Source organism: Bos mutus, chromosome 5 (assembly GCF_027580195.1).
Source record: "Bos mutus isolate GX-2022 chromosome 5, NWIPB_WYAK_1.1, whole genome shotgun sequence".
Classification (NCBI taxonomy): domain Eukaryota; kingdom Metazoa; phylum Chordata; class Mammalia; order Artiodactyla; family Bovidae; genus Bos; species Bos mutus.
In genome coordinates, this window is record NC_091621.1 from 45,514,543 (window position 1) to 45,530,218 (window position 15,676).

The 15,676-nt window shown below is 54.7% G+C and overlaps 1 protein-coding gene across 1 annotated transcript; it reads right to left on the reverse strand.

Moving 5' to 3' along the window:
* Positions 1-92: 92 nt before the first annotated feature.
* SPRYD3 (SPRY domain containing 3) lies at positions 93-13,876 on the reverse strand. Its single transcript, XM_005902150.3, has 11 exons — positions 13,723-13,876; positions 12,155-12,301; positions 11,105-11,180; positions 10,524-10,648; positions 10,085-10,220; positions 9,031-9,216; positions 3,139-3,288; positions 2,644-2,701; positions 1,932-2,051; positions 1,665-1,837; positions 93-1,397 (listed from the first exon to the last, which is right to left on the reverse strand). The coding sequence occupies exons 1-11, from the start codon at positions 13,743-13,745 to the stop codon at positions 1,263-1,265; spliced, it is 1,329 nt and encodes a 442-aa protein (XP_005902212.1). The 5' UTR covers positions 13,746-13,876; the 3' UTR covers positions 93-1,262.
* Positions 13,877-15,676: the final 1,800 nt, after the last annotated feature.

A 15,676-nucleotide genomic window follows, 5' to 3' on the forward strand; every position in this document is an offset into this window, starting at 1 on the left:
CACATGCCTCGTGAGCAAGTGTCCTTCGCCACTCCCTCCTCCAGCCCTGTCCCCAGCCCCGTGTACTGGAAAGGATTCCCCTGTCCCAGCTGTACTGATAAATATGGAAACTCCATCTTTATTGGCTGTATAAACATCTCTGGTCTGTACATACATTTCATACATCATAGTGCAGGGCCTGAAGGGAGGGCCAAAGTGGAGGCCCCCACAGTACAACAGCTCACTGCTTGCCCTAAAGCCCTGCCCACTCTCCCCAAACTCCTGCTCCCTCTCCCTCCTGGAAGCTACTGTGTGGGGAGGGGTCGGGGTCAAGAGGCTAGGAGACAGGAGGGCTTGGTGGGGGAGGACATGTGTAAGTGCTAGATCAAACACTGAAGCAAAACAGGCAATGGCGCAGGCAACAAGCAGGGTGCGGGTGGGGCAGGGGAGCACGGGCTCTCACTGGGCTCTGGGGCCCTGCCCTCACCGTGTGGGAGAGAGAGGCTCTGTGGTCTCAACCTGCATCCTCAGAACTAGAGACAAAGGTGCCACAGGTGAGCTGAGGAGGCCCAGAGGGAGACAGCAGCAAAGGCTCCATCCCGGGACCTTCAGCCCCTCTCTCTACATGTCACGGGCACCATCTACGTGTGTACAGCTGGGGGAGCCAGACGGGGTTCTCGGGGGACCATGGTGCCCCAGCAGGTCGTGAGGGAGGAAGCTGGCTCTGGGGGGAGAGAAGAGAGGCCCTCGAGTAGTCTTCTAGGGACAGCATTCAGTGAAGGAGAGCGAGGGCCCTAGAGAGCCCCCCAGCCCAGCCAGGGGGGTGACAGCAGCAACTGGTTCACACAATGACGAGGACAGGGAACAGAAGACAGCTGCCCTGGAACACCGGTCAACAGGGAGGGCTGTCCCGCTCCACTCTCTCAAGTCTCAGGCCCAGCAGCAGCTGAGACAGAAGCACTCACTCCTTTCCCCTCACACGCGCCAGTGCGGAAGGGGGCACGCCCATGCCCCAAACCAAGGGGACCTGGCCATAGAGCACCACCCTTCAGGCCTGTTTCTGTCCAACCAGGGTCTCTCGCCCAGGGACTGATGACTGGGGCAGCCCTGGGGCAGAAACGTGGGCATGGAGGAGCTTGGCAGGGGCCTGATCTGGTAGGGGCAGAGTGCCAACACGCCCCCTGGGGCCTGCTGGGTAGGCAGATCCTCAGGGAGTCAGGAACTCCGTACCTGGTTCTGCAAAGGGAGGGGACAAAGGGGAGGGGCAGGTCCGGGGAGAAGGCCTAGCCACTCAGGGGGTGCAGATCCACTTTGACTTTTTCCCCACAGCTCAGCATCCCAATGGTGGGGAAGAAGCCTCCAGAAGGTACAACAGCATCCTTCTTGCCAATGATCTTGCCATTCCGAGTGAAGAAAACCTAGGGGTGGAGGAGGAGAGCAGGATGGGCAGCAGGCTCTGCCTGATGCTGGGGCTACACAGGCCTGAAACCCATCCTTCCCAACTCCCGCCACCGCAGGAGAGAGATGGACGGCGATGCAGGAGGTGACCACGAGAGGGCGTCCAGAGGCCGGAAACCAGCCTGTCAACCAGTCTCCCCACTCGGCAAGCCCGCGCCCCTCCCCAGGCTCCGCCCTCTCCTCCACAGGGGCGCCAGCCTGGCCCAGCCCCGGACCCCCGCGCTCACCACCACCTTCTTGCCCTCGTGCTCTTGCTCTATCTCCTCCCCGTCATCTTCCTCTTCCTCCTCTTCCTCTTCTTCCTCCCCTTCCTGGTGCAGATACATGACATTCCGGACATTCCGCACAGCTCGGGCAGTCGGGGACAGGATCACTGTGTCACAGCTGTCGTCGCTGTCACCTAAGAGGCCAGGACACCTGAGCTCCTGCGGTTCTGCCCGCAGAACCCACCCTCTGCCCGGCCAGACAGGTTGGCCACGGACACCCCCACTCACCCTCACTGTCCAGAATGTAGTCCCGGGGGAACATGATTCCACAGCCCATTATGTCCCCTTTGTAACAGCGTGGCCCGAAAGGGTCCCCCACGCCACTGCCATGAAAGATCTTCCCGTCATCTGTTGGGAGGAGGGGAGACTACACGCACCTGCAGGAGGGGCTGATACCCTACACCCCCAGAGCCCGCCCCGCTAGAAGCCCAAGTGCCCCTCCTTCCCTCTCTGGCCCCAAGGAAGGGAGGAGAGAAAATGAGGGCACCAGAAGAGAGACACGTCTGTCCCCTCAAAGGGCTGAGGGGGAGCTCCCTCAGGAGCTGATCAGAGAGCGGAGAAGGGCCTGGGGGGAGGGAGAGGTGGGACCAAGAACTCAAGGCTTGTCCTTTCTAAAGAAAGCCCGCAAGGAAATCGAACCAGTCAAAGGAAGAAAATGCAGAATCTGCAGGAAGGGAGCAGAGGGAGCCAACTAAGAGGCCTGGAATGTCCAGTTTGGGCCCAGCTTCCCCGCCCCTGTTCTGCTCCCCTGGCTTGTCGGGCTGGGAGGGAAAACAGGAGAAAGCTAGCAGCTTGGGAAGGGGACAGCAGGGGGCAGCAGGGGAGAGTCTCTCAGGTCAGACGCTAGAGGAGAGGCCCCTGGTGCGGGGTCAGGAAAATGGGTGTCCCTGCACCCCCCACCCCCACAGCCCCTGCTCCCCCAGGGCAGCCCCTCACGCACCTGCATGATAAGCCACAGACCCTCTGCTCCAGCCAGGGTGCCTGTTCTTGGGATAATCCTATGCCAATGTGAAAAAAGGAAAGCTGTGATACCACGCAGAAAAGAAGATGGGAGAGTGGCATCTGAACCCTCACCTTCTGGAACAAGCTACAACCCAGATGGCTGCTCCCACCCCGGCAGGCTCACACCTTCAGGCACTGGAGGTTGCAGGGGGTGGGGGCAGAGTGAGAAGGTGCTGGGGTGCCAGAGTTGTGGGGTGCCCTCACCCCCCATCGAGGCCCTGGTGTGTGTGTGTGGTAGGCTCACAACCCTTTGTCAGCCCCGAGGTGACTAAGGGTCTGTACCCTTACATAGCAGACACACATGACCTTTCTGTCTCAGGTTAAGATGCCTCTCTGCAGCCAGGCCCCTTCACCTCCCTTGGAGCTCCCAGCTCTAGACCAGAAGCCCCAGAGCTGAGCATCCCCCGGGCAGAAAGCCAGCATTAGTGCCCACCTTCCGGGCCAGCCCCAAGGCGATGTAGCATTTCTCTCCAGGGTCCACGATCTCCACCTCAAAGTAGTGGCTACGGGTGCTGAGTGGGCGCCGGGCCTGTGCCAGCCCCACATCCACGATGCTCTTGCCCTTGCCCAAGTACTCCAGCAGCTGTGGGGAGAGAACCAGGGGTGGGGACCAGGCTGACACCCACCCTGGAAACCTGGTTCCAAGGCTGTCTGGGGACCAGTTTCCTGGTCTCTCACAGAAAGCCCAGCTGAAAGGGAAGTGGTGCTGGAGGCATAAGGAGGGACTCGGTGCTCCCAGCAGGCAGGGGAGAACAGGCATGGGGCGGGGGAGTGGAGGCGGCAGGAGCAGCATGCAGGCTGAGCCCCTACTGAAGACTGCACCCACCTGCCTACTGAGACAAGGACTCTCTCCTTGCTGTGGGGAGACAGGAGAGCAGCCCCAAGATCCCAGTGGCTGGGCGCCAGGACCACACAGGGCTCTCTCGGCCATCACCTCCCTCGGTCACCGTGCCTGCCTGGAAAGGGCCACCCAGGGGCCCTGAACACAGAGAAGAGGAGAAGCGAAGGCTAGGCTAAGAGGAAGCCTAACGGCTTTCTCAGGGTACCTCGGGAGGCCAAGGAGAATGCAGAGGTTAGGGGCCAAGTCCAGACGTCTGAGGGAGGGGAGACAGCTCAGAAGCCACTTCTGCCTGGGATGGGACTGATACAGTTTCTCAAGGTCTTTGTTGTACTTGGCTCTGAAAAGAGCTGTTTGTAGCCTTGTGGGGAGGTGCCGGGGAGCCAGGGACAGACCAGCTCTGCTCCCGCATTCAGTGTGAGGGAGGGGGCCAGGCAGAGCAGGGCTAGAAAGGCAGGCATTCCTGCTCCCAGCCCCTCGCGGCTCTTTTAAGCTGGAGCAGGGGTGTGGAGGGGAGCTGACTGATGGGCTCCTGGGGCTCCTCAGCCCCAGTGATCCTGCCTGGGCAAGACGGGGCGGCAACCCCCAATCTGGGAGGATTTATTTATCAGTTGTCATGGTAATAGTGGCGCCGTGACTCAACCCTGTCCCGTCTGTCCCCCACCCTCAGCATCACCTGGGATTCCTTAATCCCTTTTTAATTAGCCAAACTGCCCCTCAAGACTTTCTTCTACCCTCCCACCCTCTGGCCCTGAAGAAAGCTCACTCCCTGGGGACCTCCTCCACTTCTCCCTGGCAAACCTTGTGTGGGACACTGGCCTCTCACCCCACAAAGAACTCCTGCCTGAACAGGAAAGGCATCACGCTCGCCAGCACCAGCACCCGAGCCTCCGTGTGTCTTCAGCAGAGGGAGAGGCCACATCCTCACCACCCCTTCAGGGAGGCACTGGCCCACCCTCACCCTGGAGCCCCGAAACCCTGGCACAGCAAGTCCATCCTCCCCTCCGCCCCAGAGAACCGCAGGCAGGCGGGGGTCGGGGGCACCAGGAGAAAAGCTGGAGGTTTATGGCAGATCACTGGATCTTTCTCCCCTCCTTCCTCCAGCCAGGACTGTACACACTTCACGGCACCCTGGCTCCGCGATGTCACACTCCTAGGCCAAGTCTCCATTGTCTCACACTGCATTCTTCTATTAGAAAGAGGCCCCCTGAAGGTGGTCTTCTGATTTACCAGGTATTGTGAAGGCCCACCCTGTCTAAATTCTACTTCTGGTCCTCTGGGTGGGCTCGGCTGGGCCTGAATTCCTCCATTGTCTCTCTCCCCACAAGGCTGGGGGTGGGCTTGCAGGGTTATGGGGTCTGATGCACATTAACTAGCATGGACTCCACCCAGTCTGAGCAGCCCCCAGCCCACCCTCTCCTCTGCATTGCTGAACTGGGTGGGGGATCCCACAGCTGCCCTTGACCCACGGCATCCAACTGGCCTCAGTGTAGGAAACACAGTGTTCTCCATTCTCAGAGCCAAAAGACAGCGGATCCAGATCCTGATCCTTGGGAAAAACCCGCCCAACCATTCCCCCTGCCTCGGCCCTGAGGAGGGCAGGCTGCCTTTTTGTTATGGATAGGGTAGGGAGGCTTCCTTAAGCTACAAGGCCAGGAGGATAAAACCCTAACGCAACACACTTATTCGGGCTCTAAAACCTACTCCCCACCCTGCAGAGCAGCTCAGAAGGCACAGCGGCTCACCGCCCAGGAGCCTAGGTTCCTTGCACAGTCAGGAGAGGAACCACCACCTGCATCTCCAAAAACGGTGGCAAAGTGAAGTGAGTGCCAAGGGCCTAGTCTGACCCCTGGCAGGTGATAAATGCACACATCGGCCTTTCCTAAACTCAGGAAATGGGGGTTATACTAGAATACCCCAGTGTTCCAGTGCTCCCTAAACATTAACAATCGCCCCAAAGCTACAACAGACTGGAACTGCCAATCACAAAGAAGGAAAGGATCTTTCATCTCAGCCCTTACCCCCCTCCCCCACATCGGAATGGCCGCTGATCATCACCGTTTCCCTAGGATACTCCCCAGATGACTCCACCCAGATGACCAACTGCCTCCCTCCCAAGGCTTTCTCCTCAAACAATGCCGCTATCAACATCTTTGGTGGGGGTAGGGGAACTCTTTCCTTAAGGCTCTCAAGACCCCCTACACCTCCCTCTACACACAACAGAAGCCTCGAGAGGCCAAACAGTTCACCCCCACAGAGCAGAGGCTGCAGACCAGAGTGCAGAGAGCCTCCTGCACCCCACCCCTCCCTCATAGCGGCAGCACCTACTCTTTGCCTCCTCTCCTGCTGCGACCCGCCCTCGTCTTGCCAGCAGAGACCCTAATCCCTCTTGACAGGAGCAAGGGAGGGCTCAGTGCCCCGAGGGCCTAGAAGCAGCTGAAACACGAACCAGGAACGTGCTTCCCACCGGCCAGCTCAGGCCCCAACAAGGTCTCCTCCTGGGTTGGGTCTGGGGAGGACCCCTGAGAGGGTGGGGCCTCATTCACCCCACTTTGTGTACGATAGCTGTTGCCCTGTCACTAAGAAATTGTCAGAGGAGCTATGAACGGAAATGAGGAACAAAGAATGAGTCTAACCCCCCAGCCCTACCTACTGCCCCTCGCCCTCAGCATGTCACGTAAGCACACTGCACAAGGCCCGGGGATGGGGATGAGGGGCAGCCTTCCCCATCTCGGAGCGAACATTGCAACAGCAACTCTTCAGCATCCCAGAGCTCTGCGAAGGGGGCGCTCTCTAGGAGGGGAAAGTAAGGCAGCAGGAAGCAGGGAAAGACTGCCATCTGGAAAGAGCCAGGTCTGTCCATATATAGATCCTCAGATCAAACAAACACAACTAAATATTAACAATTGTTAATCTAGGCAGTGGAGACCCAGGGGGCATTTACTGTGCTACTTTTTCAGCTTTTCTGTATGTTGGAAACTTCTCAGAATGAATTGTTAGGGTTAAAAAAAAAAGTCTGGAGTTTAAGTCTCTCTTCTGTCTGGGGAGAACCAGTGAGAAAGGAGAAGAGAAGATAACTGACACTACAAAACTGAAAGAAACAGGAGTAAAAGACTTCCAAGGTGGCCAAGAAGACTCACCTGGCTAATGACACTAGACAAGAAAATCTCTGGGAAAGTGGGCTTAAGCCCAGGAACTCTGGACTCATCCTGTGCGACGGGGCAGGAGAGACTGGCTGCAATAGAGTGGGCCTGGGTAGAAGGCAGCATGTATCAGACAGTGGGAAAGGTGGGGGGAGGGGGCACAAGGAGTATCTAGGCTTAGTTCTGCTACTAATTCACTGTGACATTTGATCAAGTCTCTTTATTTTCTCTGGGGCTGTTTTCTCAGCAGTACAAGAGGATACGTGGGAATGTGTGGGCAGTCACACAGCTGGGGCGGGGGGGCATGGTTTGAGGAGCTACCAGCATCTTGGGTCTTGGAGCCAGGGATGCTAAATGTCCTGCCCATTAAGAAACTGTCTCACTTAAGATGCCCACAGTCTCCACACTGAGAAACCTGGGCGGGATGGCATCAAAGCCTGCCCCAGATTGCCCCAGACTTTTACGGTTCCACAGGGTGCTCTCCTGGGAACATGATCAGGGCAGGAGAAATAGGCTGCAACCACAGCAGAGGTCAAGGTCCCTGGGAAGGGCTCCGTACAGAGGGGGACGTAAAAACAGGAAGGGCAGAGGGGAGAAGCAGCTGCACTAGACATCTTTAGAAACAGGAGGCACAGGCGCAGCCCAGTGACCTCTCCCAGGCTCTTGCAGGCTGACACCACTCAGATCACCAGATTGGAAATACAGTGGATGGTCAGAAGGGACACGAAGGAGGAGGCCAGGAGGCAACAGTGGAGATGGTGGGTCAAAGGGCTGGAAGAAACTGGGTAAGTTACCCTCACTTGAAAGATGAGGTGGTTGGCAAGACTAGAAAAGAGGCGTGCCTCAAGAGGCTCATGTCCAAGGCAGCCCCAGAGGACCAAGTACGCAGGGAACGGCATGCCTACCCTGCCAGCTGTCCCCAGCTGGGGCTGGGGCTTAAGAGAAGAGTTAAACTCAATAGCTTACATCTAAGAGAGAAAAAAAGATTCTTAAATATGTGGCCTGAGGGCACTGGGGGAAGGGCAGAGAGGAAGGAAGGCTATTTATAAACACCTACAGGATTCTGCATCAATTAGAAAAGACTGCCTGGGAGGAGCAAGGAGCAGAGTGGGGACAGGTCCAGGCAGAGAAAGGGTGCCAGGAACTCTTGAGGAGAGGTCAAGGATGAGAGCTGGAACATCGCCCTGGCTCAGCCCCAACTTCAACTCTGTAGATGTTGTCAGAATGATGGTGGAAGGGGGAAAGAAAGGAGAGATGAAGATCAGGGAGTGGGCATCTGAGGTCTCCGGGCTGGTGGCCATTGCAGTCCCTGGATCCCAGTGCCAGAAGGGGGTGCAGAGTGTGAGAAGCTGCAGGAATGCACGCTTCCTACCATTTTCCCTGGGTTGGACGCACCTTGCACTCCAGAAGTGGAGAGCCTTGCTCATAACCTACTCCCACCCCCCACTGCTTCTGTTTTGCTATCAAAGGCTGAGTTAAAAACAGCCTGGCTTGGGGTGAGAAGGCCAGAGGGTGGAGGAAAAGGTTGAGCCGGGAGTGGGAGGGCAGCAGAGGGACAATTCCACGTGGGAGGCCTGAGCAGCCCACCAGAGGTCAGGGCCAGACCCCTGACTCAGCAGCCATCCACTTCCAAGCTAGCATGAGGCACAGAGGCTAAGTATGAAGAATTTCCCTCCCTTGAGGTCTATACACTTCCAACCAAGTTTAAAATCTAGACAGGGGACTAACGCAGGTATGATGAGATGTATGAAAAGGCCAGCTTTGGAGGGTCAAGGACTCTCACTGAATCATCATCCGCCTCTATTCTCATCCTATAAAATGTGGGAAGGCCAAAGAGACTGACATGGATGCTTACTCAAAAAAGCATCTCGAAGAACCTCTCCCAACACGAGTAGGATTTATGATGACACCTACCCCACATCGCAGCGAATGAAAAGCTGGGCCAGCTGGGCTGGGTTCAAGCCAAAAGGGAGGTCCAGGCATCCAGCCTCTCCAAAATCAGCCCCGCCTCTCAAAGGCAGACAGACGTTCAGGGCAGCAGCGTGCGCCACCCTGGGGACTGAAGGAACCAAAGAGGCAAAGGAGAGCTACTGCTTTCCCCAAGGTTGAGTGATGAGCCTGAGCTCTCAAACAAAAGGGAAGGTGGGAAAGGAGGACCAAGGCTAAGGGAACACAGACCTGCACGCAAGGACCGTGTCATGGTGCCAGGCACTGCTGCTCAAACTCTCACTTTCCAAAACCCTACAGAAGACACTGTCTTCACTGCCTATTCCAAGCAATCCTAAGAGCCGCTGGGGCCCCAGGAGTTCCGCCCGGCGCCCTCCACCCACTGCCCCTTACTTACGGTTCCACAGACTCGGACGTCATGCAGCCGGCCCCACTCATCCTCGTAACTGTCCACCATCATGACACTGTCATCCTCGCGGCCCAGCTCGGCGTTGAGGTGCAGCCGTACCTCCTCCCCCAGCGAATGCATGCCCACTGCCGGAAACAGCCCGTCCGGGGACATGGGCATGATGGTGGAGCCCACCTGAGTTGTCAGGAGAGAAGGAAGGAGGGAGCTGCCGCCTGGCTCACTTTCCCCACGGCTCATCTAATTCTCACAAGCGGACTTTTGAGAATGATGCAACCAGTCATCACCACACACACTGACAGGAGAACAAAACAGAGGTACAGAGAAGTTTGGACAAAAGCTGCTGAGCACTCCTGGCTGAGCAAGCAATCCACAGAGCTAGAAGGCAAACAGCAAGTCTCTCGACGTGCCAAATACTTTTGATACATGTTGAGTGTGGACTGCAGCAGGAAGAGAGCTCAGGATAGATGCTAAGGGAGGAAAACCCCTCAGCAGAGAACTGAGAAAGCGATTTCCCTGGGCAGGAGGTGGGGCTGGGGAGGAGAAGGAAGACAGCCTGGGTCTCTCCTATGTGTTCTTATCCCAGCCCTCCACCATCACTCGCCTTTGAAGAGGGAAGGAAAGGAGAAGTGAAACAAGGAACACAAAACACAGAAAAGACATATCCTCAAAAGCATTCAAGTCAAACGTCCCAAGACGACCTCCAGCTTACGGAGCCAGGCCATAAACTCTCCCTCTTTTTTCCTACTCAAAACCTTCCTCCACATCACCCCATTCTGTACCCCCTCAAACTCTGCCCCTCCTCCACTGCATAAACTTGCCCCTCTGTGTCTATCACCTGGGGACAGTCCCAGCTTCCCCTGGGTGAGGGGAGGGTCTTCTACATGCAGGAGAGCCCAGGAGAATTTAAGACTGAACTGAAGAAGATGGGAAATGAGCCCAGGGGGCCCTGGGCTGGCCCCAGCCAGCAGACTCTTTCATAGCACTCACACAAGTCCCTGGACAGCTTCAAGCATTGAAATCCCACTCAGGATGTCCCACTTACCCGCTTCCCATTTTTAGTGAAGAAGATCTGGGCAGTCTGCACATCAAAGGACACTGGCTCAATGCCACAACCAATCCGGTCCCCAGAGTTGCACTTTGACCCAAACTGCCGACCCTTGGCTCGGCCATTGTAAAGCCTGTAGAGAGGGCGGAAAGACACACTATCTGAGCCTGGCCTCCCAACTTCTCCCCAGTACTCCTGCTCGCCATCACTCTGCAACACCATCTACCTGCGTCCTCGTATGAGCTCCACCCTCCCCTTTAAGTCTGCAAGCCTCCAAGGAGAGTCAACAGGCCACCTTCCTGACCTGATCAGAAAAATCTAGGAAAATACCCCAAGACCAGTGAAGGAATGGCCAAAGCCACCCTGAGGTAGTCCCTTGTATCTAAGATTCCCAAATCTGCAGAAAAGGGGTTGGGTGCCACAAGAGGCAACTCACTTGCCATCATCAGCATGGTAGGCCACAGAGTCAGGCAACCAGCCAGGCTGGTGATCCAAGCTATAGTACTGAGGGACCAGTCCCACAGCAATGGTGCCCCTGACCCCACTGTCCACAATCGACACCTGGAGGGAGGAGAGCAGGGCACAGTTAGCACAGAGGGGAGCAGACATCAAAGGGGCTGAGGCCCAAAGAGCCAGGAGACAGGGGATCAAAGAGAAAGGATGCCCAGAGGAAGAACGGGGGAAAGTGAGGGCCCACTTTACCACAATTACTTACAAAATAATTTCCAAGCTATGGGAAAAGATAGGAGACGGAGTAGATGCCGGGCTTGGGTTAGGGTGTGAGAAAAGACATGGGTCAAATTCTACCTAGGTGAAGGGCAGGAGAGCCAAAGGGACAGGGTGACAGGACTCTACAGTGCCTCTCAGATTAGGCATCGTGATATTCTGGGCCCTTTTCCCAGCCAACAGGATAATCCTGATGGAAAGTTTAAAGAACTAGGTCAAGAATCCAGTAAAAGAGCTCCCTGGAGCTAAACCATTTCACCCCCTGCTCTGCCCACCCATAGCCTTGATCACCTCAAAATAATTGCTGTCCTTTGTCAGGGGTCGAGAAGCCACATAGCAGCCAACTTCACCAGAGTTTCCATGGTAACTGAAGGAGAAATGAAGAGGGAGGTCCATTAGCATCCTAGCCCAGGAGTTTGGGGGAGTGCCTTAGTGTCCCCAACCCCCACCCTGTGAGGGCCAGCTGAGAGGAGAATCCATCTGGTCACACTGGGGTCATCTGCACAAACACCATAACAAGATACTTGAGGTCACCCGCTGCCTCCAGCAAGGGTCAACCTATACCAGACCACTGCACGCCTGGCTTACGACTGCCAGTGGGGAAGAGAAGGAGAGCCTCCCAGAGTTGCCTATTAGGCGGTCTCACACCCTGTCTAACCTCAATCCTTCATGCTGCAGCTTCAGCCCTTTTCCTCTGGCTCTGTCCTCAGTGGAGTTTGAGAATGGCTAGTCTCTATCCTCTGGACCAAAGCCTTTCATAGATTGAAAGAGTTATTCACTCCCCACTCCTCAACTTTCTTGTTTCCAGGCTAGATAGCACTACTTCTGTCCCTCTTCCAGTGACAATTCTGTGAGAGAATTCGGTTCCAACGGAGTCAAGGGAGAGTTTCAAGCCAGAGACAGAAAACAAACACACAAACCAAAGGGTTGGAAGGCAGTGAGCAGGATGCACTACCGGGCCATTCTTCCCAAAACAGGAAGTCCACTGCCTTTGAAATGGTCATTCTTTCACCAAACCCAACTCAAGAGATGCAGGCAGGAGACCCAGGCATCGCACAGACTCACTGGAGTCCTCTCGACAAGACAGTTGGGCAACTCCTGAGACCCCAGCAGCCTCCATCTCTGACATGACTACTTCCGATGCAGACCAGGACAGAGGGACCCAGAGACACAGGCCCAGAGGGGTGCAAGGTGAAGAAGCACACTGCTCCATCAGAAAGGCCTCCAGAGTCCACTGCATCCCCATGCAGTATAGACAGGTCTCTGCTTCTGCAAAAGCCCCTTTTCATCTCTGAGATCTGACATAGAAAGGAAAATGTGAAAGCCCTCCCTGAAACTCACCTCAAAGTGTCTCCATCTACAAGAATATGCTTGAACCTCTCCTGATATCGGAAAGCCCGGACCTCTCGAATCTCCCGGATCCGCCGGCGCCAATTCAGAAACCGGTAGTGCAGGTTGAGGTCATCCATCTTGTTCATGAGAACAAACCTGCCAAGGGGAGAAGGGACTTGAGGAAGAGGAAGCAGGGCCCTGAGCACCTTGGCCAGTTCTACCTAGAATGCAGAAAAGACTCTAGACTTGAAGCCAGTTGCCTAGATTGACCTTAACAATCCCCACCCTCGTCCTTTTATTCAAACATTTACTGAGCTCCCTATACGTGCTCCTGCTGTCCAAGGTGCTATGGATACAGCTGTGAACAAGGATGGGCTGCCTATTCTCAGAGCGCTTCCATTCTACCTAGACAGCGCAGGAATAAGCAGAATGACATGATGAAAGAATAACAAGTTGAACTCTATGAGATGAAAAGGTGATTGGCATGTGACAAGCCCAAGAAAGAGCTTCCCAGGCAGAGGGGACAGCCAGAACACAGGTCCTGAGGTGCAAGGCAGCTGGCATGATAGGAAAATAGGTCAGGTGGCTGGTGTGCAGGGAATGTGAGGCAGAAAAAATGTACCAGAAAAGGATGGAAGGAAGGTAGGGGCCAGATCAATGCTCTACAGACCATGTTAAGGAGTTTGAATTTTATTCCAAGTATGATGGGAAAGCTCTGGAGGGTTTTAAGCTCGGAAATGATATGTTTCTAAGGCTTATCTGATTGTAAAGATCATTCAGGCGGTTGGCTGGAGACTAAACTCATCACAAGATGAGCAAAACAGAGTGGCAAACAATTAATCAAGAGGCTGCAGCTGCTGTTCTAATGAGAGATGGCATCCACAAAGACGGTAGTAGAGAAGATGGAGAGGAGTAGGATGACCCAGGTATTTAAACCAACAGTGCTAACGCATAGATGAATGAATCTTCCCCAAAGTGACAAAAAGAGGGGTTACTTTCTCTTCCCATATCCCAAACCCTGGGACAAAGGTTCCATCAAGGCCTGACAGTGTCCTGCACACAGTAGGGGCTTAGGAAGCTGGCTAGGCTAAATTCACTCCCCATGCGCATATTACAAGCTTCTGCAGTAGCTACAAGCTACTGCGTGGCTCAGAAGGGTAGGCACCTGCGGGGTAGCCCTAGGACTGGCCTCCTAGGACTGGCCTCCTCGGCACTCGGCCAGGGCTCGACCCCAGGTTGATGCTGGCGCCCCAGACCTAGGGGCATCTGCTTGCCTAGAATCCCATAGCCTTGGCACCAGCGAGAGGAGGCTGCACCGGGCCCCGCCTCCACCCGGATCACTCAGAGGAGACCCGGGGGAAAGGAGCACTGGCCCGTCAGTGTGACTACGCCCAGACTCCCCAGGCCGTGCTCTGGGCCGAGAAGGGTCCCCAGAGAGGAAGCCCAGCGACCAGAGCGCAAGGCCCCGCCCCTGACTCCGAAGCCTCCGCCCAGGACCCCCGCCTCCCGCCTCCCGCCTCAGGCTCGGTGGAGACCGACCCGAGGCCTCCGGGACCCCGCCCCCGATCCCCGCCTACCGGGGCCGCCGCGTCCTCCTCATCCATAGGCCTCTCAGCTCCGCACACTAGCTCTTCGGCCGCCGCCACCACACACATCCGGGTCCCCGCCCTTCCTACGCTCCCCGAGACCCGCCCCTTTGGACCCACTCTGGCCAATCTGCAGCGGCCGAGGACGACAGGCACCTTCAGGAGCCAATCGAAGGACGCAGGCCGGACCGGGCGCGGCCCGGTGAACCGGGTACCTAGCGCCGGGTAGGGGCTGGTAAACCCGGGTGTCGAGAGGGTGGTAGGCGGCGACGTGGCGGCCCAGACGCCGCACTGGGCGCCCCGGGCGCTGAGTGGCCGGTCAAGGGGCGGCTCCCGCCCCGTGTGGGGCGGGCGGGTAAGGTCGCTGCGTACCCACAAATACTGTGACTATTCCCTCAGCGCCAGTTCCGTGTCAGACGTGATGCTAAGAGCTCTGTAGGAATGTCCTTTTAATCCACTCAACAACCTTATGAAATGAGTCTTATTATTAAATCCTGTTTGCGTGTGCAGAGCCTGAGACTGGTCTCCATAACGCGTGTACCTGTTACCATATGTTTTGTATTCTCCAGAGTTATACCATTACCGTGTGCTTTATATTCCCCCGAGCTCCATTTCATGTCACCTTGCCTTCATTCTGGGCAAGGCATTCCTACCAGGAGAAAACTTCGAATGTAAAAAGCAGAGGGATTGGTGTGACTTAAGGAAAGTTACGCTGGGGCCATAATGAGGAGGGAAGATGGATATGGTACTGACCTTTATCCCACACCTACTGGAGGGTGGTTATTGCCCTTCTGGGGAGGACGTTCCCCATTTCCTCCATTACCAAATTTCTCTTCTCCGGGTAGGAAGATTTTCTCCCCTCCTCTGTATTTCTTCTAATTCTTTTTTTTCTTTTTTTAAGTCTTTATTGAATCTGTTACAATATGGCTTCTATGTTTCGGTTTTTTGGCCATGAGGCATGTGGGATCTTAGCTCCTCTTCCCAGGATGAACCCACAGGTTCTGCACTGGATGTGGTCTTGACTACTGGACCACCAGGGGACATCCCCCCTCCTCTGTATTCTTATATCATTTTCTTTGCACCTCATTTAGAGCACTTTATTACAGTCTTACTTTTACTATTAAAGTGATCTCTGTGTGTAGATCTCTCTTTGCTGGAGTGTGAGGTCCTTCTGACCCGTGTGAGCCATCCGATTCTTATCATAAAGAGGTGCTCTACAGATGTTGAATGAAATGGAAGCCATGCTCTCTTATAAACAGTGGCCACTTGGCATAATGGAAAGAGGTGTCAGAAATAGATGTAGACTGGAAATTAGGAAATCTGAATTAGAACCCCAGATCTCTGACTATCCTTTACTTGTCATGTTTCCTTAGGCTCCTTAATCTGGGACAGTTATTCAGTCTTTCCTGAAAAGTAGATGCCAGTGATTTTGTATAATGTCCCTCTGTTTCATTTATCCGACTATCATTTTACTCATTATTAGATTGAGGTTATATGTTAACAACTGTATTCAGATCTATGAGTAATTTTTGTATATGTTACAAGGTATAGATGAAAGTTCTTTTTTTCTTTTTTTACACATGGAGATCCAATTGTTCCAGCAGAATTTGTTGGAAATATTGTCCTTTCTCTATGAATTCCTTTGCACCTTTGTAAAACATGTACTGAACAACCGTTATTAAAAAGTCTTCAGGGGACTTGCTTGGTGGTCTAGTGTTTGGGACTCCACGCTTCCGATGCAGGGGGTGTGGACTCAATCCCTGGTTGGGGAATTAAGATCCTATATGCTACAGGGTGTGGCCAAAAATAAATAAAAATTTTAAAGTGTTTTTAAAAAAGAAATCAATTAGCCATATTCTTGTGGGTCTATTTCTAGACTCTCTGTTCCACTGATCTGATTTATGTTTTATTATAATTTTATAATAAGTCTTGAAATCAGGTAGGA

Excerpts from the sequence above, each read along its gene's own strand:
- SPRYD3 (XM_005902150.3), bottom strand. The coding sequence starts at position 13,745 with ATGAGGAGGACGCGGCGGCCCCG. Across the intron at positions 12,302-13,722 it reads AGGAGGACGCGGCGGCCCCG|GTTTGTTCTCATGAACAAGA; the intron begins GTAGGCGGGGAT and ends TCCCCTTGGCAG. Across the intron at positions 9,217-10,084 it reads TCACTAAAAATGGGAAGCGG|GTGGGCTCCACCATCATGCC; the intron begins GTAAGTGGGACA and ends CTGACAACTCAG.